Source organism: Lampris incognitus, chromosome 14 (genome assembly GCF_029633865.1).
Source record: "Lampris incognitus isolate fLamInc1 chromosome 14, fLamInc1.hap2, whole genome shotgun sequence".
NCBI classification, from domain to species: domain Eukaryota; kingdom Metazoa; phylum Chordata; class Actinopteri; order Lampriformes; family Lampridae; genus Lampris; species Lampris incognitus.
The window spans coordinates 29,226,420-29,235,460 of record NC_079224.1 but is presented as its reverse complement, the minus strand read 5'-3'; the positions used below and the strand labels follow the sequence as shown (position 1 = coordinate 29,235,460).

The 9,041-nt window shown below is 40.2% G+C and overlaps 1 protein-coding gene across 1 annotated transcript; it reads left to right on the top strand.

The window, feature by feature from the left end:
• The first annotated feature begins 4,182 nt into the window (after window positions 1-4,182).
• Window positions 4,183-7,511, top strand: LOC130124253 (zinc finger and BTB domain-containing protein 49-like). Its single transcript, XM_056293707.1, has 2 exons — window positions 4,183-4,636; window positions 6,338-7,511. The coding sequence occupies exons 1-2, from the start codon at window positions 4,255-4,257 to the stop codon at window positions 6,751-6,753; spliced, it is 798 nt and encodes a 265-aa protein (XP_056149682.1). The 5' UTR covers window positions 4,183-4,254; the 3' UTR covers window positions 6,754-7,511.
• Window positions 7,512-9,041: the final 1,530 nt, after the last annotated feature.

Below are 9,041 nucleotides of genomic sequence, written 5' to 3'. Positions count from 1 at the left end.
TTACCTTTCCTTCAGTGTTTGCCAGAACCGCTACTGTAAATAGTGCAGATTATCTCGGTAGTATGATTATTCTTGCACAAGTAAACTTATAAACAACAAGTTGACCGTTTGAATACTATGTTAAAGCAACGGTGGATAAAGAAACTCGGTTACAGTTTATTTTAGGGGGTCGGTCCTAGTAATAAGGTGGTAATTATCACGTAATTTCTTTGAAATAAGGTTGAAATTACCTTGTAATTTGGGTTAGGGTTAGAGTTAGGGTTAGGGTTAGCTGTAAAAATTACCACCTTATTACTAGGAAATTACAACGTAATTTCAACCTTATTTCTAAGAAATTACGTGATAATTACCACCTTATTACTAGGAAATTACTAGGTAATTTACGACCCCCTAAAATAAAGTGTTACCAGAAACTCCACATCACAGTATAGAGGCAGGTTAATTTGTGACATGAAACTTTGCTATTATCTTTCCACAGATGGGAAAAGCGGCTTCTGTGATGAGCGGTCCTTGTTGGACAACATGCATATTGACATTGACCAAAACAGTTTATCCACTACTGATGTGCAGGTTAAATCTGAACCTGGGGAGGGTGCAAGTGAAAACGGCAGAGGAAGACCTGACCAGATGGTGGAAGAACTCTCTGTCTATAAGAGAGAAAGAGAGCAATGGACACTTAGATCACACAGCGATACAGAACCTGGAAATCCAGGCTATGTAGGTTTAGAGCAGAGTTCATTGTCTTGTCTGCCTGAAGCGCCCATGAACGCCGGACTGGCTACCTCATGTGGTGGCTCTGGAGCACTTCAACAAAGCCCATTCACCCGAGGGCCGTTAGGTTGTAGTCCTTATCGCAGCTCTTACAACACTGCAAGGAGGAGGACTACAAAGAGGTTAATGTTTAAAAAAGGCTTCATCTGCCCTTACTGTGGGAAAAGTTTTGAGCGCTCTGGACACCTTGAAAGGCACAAATTGATTCACACAGGCGAAAAACCCTTTCACTGTGAGATATGTGGAAAACGTTTCAATCAGAAGTGCAGCCTCAAAGGACATACAAAGACTCATCAAAACTGTAAGTGTAATGAGATAAAAAAATGCATTGTTATAATCTGTAATTTAATCAGTTTTCATTACCTCTACCCCTTACACTTCAGGGAGGTATTGGCAAAGGGTTATCTACAGACCACTGGGTCTATAGGGCCGGTGGGGATTCAGTGTCTTACTCAAGGACTCTGGAGCAATCATGAGTAAGGGGAGAAGACCTGGGACGAAAAGGTTATGAGATGGTCTTTGACCCCCTGCTGCCTGGATTGATATTAACTTTATATGCACCACATGATTAGTAAGTAACTTGATAAACCAGATAAGTATAAAACAGATTTGTAACAGAATACATTAGAATTGATAAAGCCTGTCGATGGTTATACAGCCCCCTCCAAGATATTTTAAGGAAGGCTTAGCTAATTATTTGCCAGAATTCCTGAGAAAAGTTGAAATGGAGAACCAGTAAAATACTCCTTGACTGCGGGGCCTTACAAAACTCACAAGATCCACAAATATTCAAGTCATGGTTGTGTTATTATTCGACTGTTGCCTCGGCTTATGTTCAGACTACAGGCAAGTCCAACTTTTTTCTCAGATCCTATCTTTAGGACTGACTATCAACTTTGTTATTTGCAAGAGATTGGGTCAGATTTGTGTATTCAGACCCCATTAATCTATCTTCATTGGTTGCTGTGGTAGCAACGTAGGCATATGTACGTACACTAGTGGAACCAAAATAACAGGCTGCAGACTATGAATAATGGATATGTGTCCTCTTGCTCTTCCCACCATACCAATGTCAAGTTATGGTGTAGAACTCCTCTGTTGTATCAGATGGCGTCAGTGAAGCCTATGTATGCAGCCATGTTTTCTTTTGCCTTAATTACTGCTGGCATTACTGCAGCTAGAGTTGTGGAGCCATAAGCAGAGTAAGTGAATGGTGGAAACATCAGCATTATGTGTCACTTAAAGTATGGTTTGAAAAGTTGAGCTGCCAGAATGAGACACATCTACAGATTCAATTTGTAACACATTTCAACCCTATGAACATAGTTTAAATCTGATTTTGCCAAATTGGTTTCCATGTGTTTTTTTTTTGTTTTGCTGTCCACACTTAATAAAGTTCAATCTAATTCCAATCTGGATATGCTAAAAATCAAATTTAAACTGCTAGTCTGAACATAGCCTTTGAGTCATGGTTAATTTCACAGTTGGAAAGTTCTGGTTTGACATTCCTTTAGGTCACCGTGAGCGGGAAAGGGCTGTGTAATATAGGCAACAAAAGGGGAGCAAATGGAGGATGGGGATGTTAAAATGGTTCACTGACAGCTGTGGTCTTCTGACTGTCATAAAAACAGGGCCTGGTCTTGTATATCATTCTTGGTTCCAGCGGAAGCATATATCTGTGTTCCCAGGGTCCTGTGTTCAGTTAGCCCTTATGTTCACTCAATATGATATATCAAGGGGACTTGTGACAAAGTCTTTAAGGTCACATTTGGGGTCATGGGATCGCTAAAGGTCATACCTCTAAACACCCTTAAATGACAGCTCCATTGGACTCATTGGACTCATCAGAATGATAGCCAAAATCTTTTTAAATCTAATTTAAAAGACACGCTTTTAAAATTCGGCTTTCATGTGATTAAACTGATTTAAGGGATTACATCTTACAACAATTAGACATGTTGCCATATTACTTAGCCCAGGGTACCAACCAAAACACTTGCAAACCTCACTAGATTGAAATTTTCAAATACAAATGCATTATCCTGCTGAATTATCATTATAGTTTAAACAATGTCTATTAGAATGCAAAGCATGCATTCTCATAATGGTCACCAGAGTAGAGACAAGCTTCCATTTCTATAGTTTTCTCCATATTTTTGTAGACTACCAGATCAGCTACGCTGCACATCTATTTCTCTGATAAACTGTCAAGTGTCTAATAATATAGAGGATGGATGAATGTTATTTTTCTAATTATGTTGCGGTAACATAGGATTGGGGGAACATGGGATAGCTTTCAATTAAACAATTGCGTTGAGGGCAATGTATGGCCCTTGGAATGTCGGGCTGCTTCCTAGATAATTTCTAGGTGCCCTTGGGACAGAGGATGTGTTCTCATTCCAGCAGGTTAACAGTGTCCCGATGACTGTGTTGAGTATTCATTGATATCACAAGGCTTTTCTTGTCATGCAGCAGTGAAACAATCACATATTGAATCTTCAGTTGATTTCTGAGACCTCTGAGAGCTCTCGCATAAACTTTTTCTAATCTTAGGTCGGGCTAATCTTTTCAAGAGGGTGTCTGTGTGCTGCAGTTGGTGCAGATTGTTCTTAAACTGCGTATGAAAATTATTACCAGTGTAATTATCTATAGTTTAATCCCCAACCCATGTTCTCTCCCAGTGAATAGTTGTAGGACCTCGGTTACTGATTGAATTTCATCTGACTGATACTTTGGTGTTGAAATGACCCAGCAGTTGGCATTCCTGAGACATTAGGTTGTAAAAGCCACATTAAACTCACAGAAACCGTCTGTGGTTCACAGTTCATCTACATTAACAAGAATGTAAGTAGATTCGAATGAGTTATTGGCTTGTGTGCCTTTTCTGACAAAAGGATGTATGACTCAAAATCGGGGCTACTGGACTGTTTTTTGTTGTTGTTGTTGTGAAGACGCAAGACACTATTCCTATTCAACTTATAAAAAGACCAATGGTTACAGGCTTTGCCCTTTCTAATGTGCCTGGTAATGTTTGTTTAATACAATAATACCTATGACAGATTGTTTTTTAATATCTCTACAGGTATTCAGAAGACAGCTTTTGAAATGCAAGCTGTTGAACAGAGACAGGCTCCTGATTCAGGGAATCTCTGTGTTGATGATACTCAACATCAACCTGAGGACGAGAAATCGAATGAAGTGGAAAACCATCTTTTGAAGAATGAGGAAACACTCCCAACACCTATACAGGTGAAGTCCGAGCCGACTGAAGAAGATGCAGCACAACCACTTTATCAGGGAGGAAATGAGCAGACGAGGGAAGGATTAGAGAACCTTGATATCACAGCATTTGAAAGGGACAGTCTGCACTGGATGTCTGGACTACATGGACAGAACAACCCAGATATGAGAAGCATTGAATATCTCAGTAGCTCAGGGACGAACTCGGCACCCTTTGCTAGAGTTACACCGTTACTTCCGCCAATGGCTGAAGCTTCCTGCAGCTCTTTTCCCTTCGCAAGAAAGCCATATGGGGATCTCCAGGATGAGATGATCTCCCAACAGCAGTACAGGTCCTCAGACACACTCCTCATATCAAGCGATGGCACTGTTCACTCAAGCTTACATGGCATGGAGGGGCCCTCACTGAATCACCAGCAACCAAGGAGAAGTGGATATTTTCAGGTGGTGAAACCAAAGAAATCCTTTGTCTGCTCATACTGCAGCAAGGTGTTCGAACGTGTCGGACATCTTGAAAGACATTTACGAATTCATACAGGTGAGAAGCCATATGGTTGCCATATTTGCGGGAGGTGCTTCAATCAAAAAAGTAGCCTCAAAGGGCACATGAAGACGCACATAAACGGTAAGGAAAAAGGCAACAGTGTTTTCATTCACATAAGAAATATTTGCCTTTTCGGAAAAAAAATGGACCCCACTTTTTAATGTTAACAGGTTATTAGAGAAAGGGAAAATGTGGTAATTTTAATAATATACTAGTTGTAAATTCAGTTGCCACTATGTAACCCAAGTCTCATAAATTTTGACAAACTGACACCTTACACAAAATACAATCCCTTATATTAAAGGGTAGTAATGACATATACAAAGAAATAATTGTTTCTTTTGTAAAATGAGAATGTTTCAGAATGAAATTATTCAATATTTTTCATGTAACAAAATTTGTCCGATGATGATGAATATGGGGCGGCACGGTGGTGCAGTGGTTAGCATGGTCGCCTCACTGCAAGAAGGTCCTTGGTTCGAACCCCAGAGTTGTCCAACCTGGGGGGTCATCCCAGGTCATCCTCTGTGTGGAGTTTGCGTGTTCTCCCTGTGTCTGTGTGTGTTTCCTCCGGGTGCTCCGGTTTCCTCCCACAGTCCAAAGACGTGGGTCAGTTGAATTGGCCATACTAAATTGTCCCTAGGTGTGAATGTGTGTGTGTGTGTGTGTTTGTGGTGTGTGTGTGTGTGTGTGTGTGTGTCGGTCCTGTGATGGACCGGCGGCCTGTCCAGGGTGTCTCCCCACCTGCCGCCCAGTGACTGCTGGGATAGGCTCCAGCATCCTGTGACCCGACTTCGGATAAGCGGCTTGGATAGTGGAATGGAATGATGACTATGATGGCTCCAATGATTAGTTATCTAGCAGTGTTCCCTCTGTAGGTGTTAATCCTTTGTGTAGCACCAAATCAAGACATTTAGAACTGCTAAAGAAAATGTGCTGATCCATTGGGTCAAAACAGTCACAGAAATGAAACTAACCCCTGGTCTGCTCTGGGTGTGCTATTTTTTAGTCATGAGTTTCTCAACAGAAACCTTTTTTATTTTAATTGTCATCTACACCAGGTTTGTGTAGGTAAGCATCCCATCGATGTTCTACAGTCACCTTTGTAACCTTTCTCTGTCTTCTTGTGCTTCAAGTCTTTTTGTTTCATTTATTGATTTGGTAAAAATGTATGATACGATGAAAAAGGAAAGACTGAAAGTTGCTGTCCCAACAACAACACAAACCTAGTGGATGGAAAAACTATGCTTAAGATTCCAGCTGAATGTGAACAGAATGAATATTCTGTTCACATAAGTTGCCTCTAACTTAATGCCTTTTTAATGTCAGACCTGGTTTGGACACCAACCATGGCATAGGTTTCATGTAGCTGACATGCTGTTTACACGGTGTGACCAGTCTAAACTAGAGATGCACCCAAGACTTAAATGCAGTATTAAAAGCAAAATGGCTTGATTTTGTTGAATGTTTTGACTCATGAAGCCCATATTTCATTAATGGTGAAAAAAATAATAATTTTATCTCAATTATTTGGCCTATTGAACCCAGACTACTAATGTGAAAAGTAATGAATCAGACCAGTACTTGGTTTTGGACAGTACTTTAAAGATTTCTACTCACAATGGGTATCAACAGTGAAAATTTGATATCAGTGGATCCCTTGTGTAGACTTATGGGTCAATTCACTCCCAAGCACCGCTGCTGCATAGCATCACATAGGAAACACTAATCCAATAAGTGCTGAATTTTTACTCTCTTTTTCACACCTGGTCTTCTCAAAAGGAGAGAGCAAAGCACTTCTGGAAGCCCACCACCTGGTCTACAAGATGCATGAGGAGCAGCAGTCAGCGAACCCGATAGTCTGCAAAACTGAGCTGCCAACTTTAGAGGAGCAGCGGCCTGGCTCTGGATACAGCGAAAGAGGTATTGAGCAAGTGTTGATAGTAAAGGTGGAGCCAGAGGGTGAGGGCTTTCGCACCCTAAACCAGTCAGTGGATGAACACGGTACAGGAACTTTAGACCAAAACCAGCTGTGGACATTGGAGATGGAGACGAGTGATGATACTGCATCTCCCATACCTGGATGCTCTAATGCCTCCACAAATGCTGCTGATGGAGTTTCTCGCAGTGTGGAATATCACCTTAGTCCTGTTTGCCGAGAGGAAACACATCATCTGGCAAAGGAGCGTCTCTCATAGACAAAGTGGATGGCAAAAAAAGGATACAGGACTCTCATTACGCAACCAAAGGCATGACATTTAGGAGCCTAGACATAACATTGATGCCAGACTTAAGGTAACTGCCAACTATAGGAGAGATGACAGTTAATGAATACAGCTCCATAACCAACAGCACCCATGATTGAAGTTTATTTGAATTCAGCATGACTACCAGCAATGTAGACACATCTAAGCAGAACTGCCTTATATGCTCATGTTGTGGGAAAAGCTTTTACAGTTTTTCCCAGTTTGAGAGAGACTGATGCAGTTGTACTGGTGTGTAGTCCTTCAGCTGTGAAATACGTGATAAGATCACAGAAAGTTGAATCAGTTTATCCAGACACAACTTTTATTGAGAGAGAAACATTTCATCACTCAAGTGACCTCTTCTCAAGTGACCTCAACTGACTGCAAGTATCCCCACCCTTATAATATAATATAAGCATCCTGAAACCGCACCCTGAACTCCATCTAGAGTAATGCAGCGTTTTCCAACTCTGGCTCTCAGGACTAACAGTAATGCTAGTTTTCTATTCTGCCAGGTAGTTAAATACATTCGCCTGTTGTGCCAGGTCTAAATTTTGGGGTATAAATTCACAGCAAGATGGGATTTTAACAATATAAAGTATATATCAAATTTGGAGGAATGAATGCCTGTGCAGCTGTGTAGTGAACAAAAGCTGGATATCTTTCAGTGTTAAGCCTTTTTTTAATTGTAAACAAATTAAAAAATATTCTTGAAATCTGTGTTTGTGTTCAAGTTTTATTTAAACAAAGCCGTTTTGAAGTATCAATTTTTTTAAGGCTCAATTGATTATAGGATTGTTAGGCGACATAAACAGTGAATGAAAATGATTTGGTCTTGGGTAATTTATGATCACAACAATGACAGCTGAAAGTCTACAGATCGTCGGTATTTATTATTAGACACAATTCTTGCAAGATCATCCTGGGTTTGTCATGTGAAGTTAATGTTGAATTATCCATTCATGACAAACTTAACCACTATCATACACCAAAACTCAAAAGTCCTATCTCCTTTTACTCTCAAATCTGTTGTAAATCTCTTCTGACTAGGAGACTAATGTTCTAGCCTCAATCCCAGCTGAAGGTCGCTAAAAAATCTCTCCTGAAGTTGCATTTGTTAGAGAATGTTGTAAGTGTAGGCTATCTTCAATTTGTCATTGTGCTAAGACATAACTATGCAACATAGCCAAATCAAGTGATGTACTTTCCAGAGGTCAGATGGTTGCAAAAGAGAACAACTTTTGAGTGATTGATAAAAGATAACACCAAAGATTCACCAGCTCAAAAAGTGGATATGGTATATCTTAACACATAGAGAATAGAAACGGGTTTTGAAAGAACATTTACAGGTTTAAGTTAATCATTTGATTTCCATCCTAGGATATTTATGTGCAGAAACTTTTCGCATTTACACCTCTGCTGCTTCACTTGGTCTCCTGCAAACGCAAAATTGGTATTTTAACGAGAGAAGATTGAACATGTGATATCCAAAAAAAAGTAATGGCTTGCCGTATTTTTTTTAAAGGTAGTCGTCAGTCTGCGGCTATATTACAGTGTGTACGGTAGAGCATGCCGTCATGCGGAAGAAAGGTTCCGCCTGGAAACAAACAGGGATCTGAATTTGTGCTTTGCAATTTATCTGTGCGATTTGCGCAATTAAACCTGAGCTGTTACGTGAATTTCTCATTTAGTACCTCTAATAAATATCAACATGGCAACCTGCATTCCTTTCCAAGCCCAGTTAACGTCAATCATGGAGGTTTTGGTTAATGCAGCTGTCGCAGAAATTTCCAAACTAGTCGATGATAAATGTGCGTTTTTACATCTTGAGATATCTCGGAAGCAGAACGAGAACGAGATGCTGAAAAGGAAGTTATCAGTGCTGGAAAGCAAAAATGCACAGATGCTACGGCAATTTGGTAAGTGGCCAGAGCGCCATTTGTTTTATTTACATTTTCCACCTCAAACATTAACACTTTCATCAAATACATAGCCTATGATCATTTTAATTCTAGAACAAAAGAATGATTAAATGTATACAATGCATGGTAATAATACAGGATTTCAATGAATGTTTCAGTATACAGCCAGTCATTTGAGGGATTAGGCTCGCTTGCAGTTGCCTGCGAATGATTGCATTCTGAAAGTAGTGATGATTTCGATTTATTTAAATGGTCTTTCTTATATTCTGCACCCAGAGAACTACACGGCCAGAAGGACAGACATTGGAAACAGCTGTC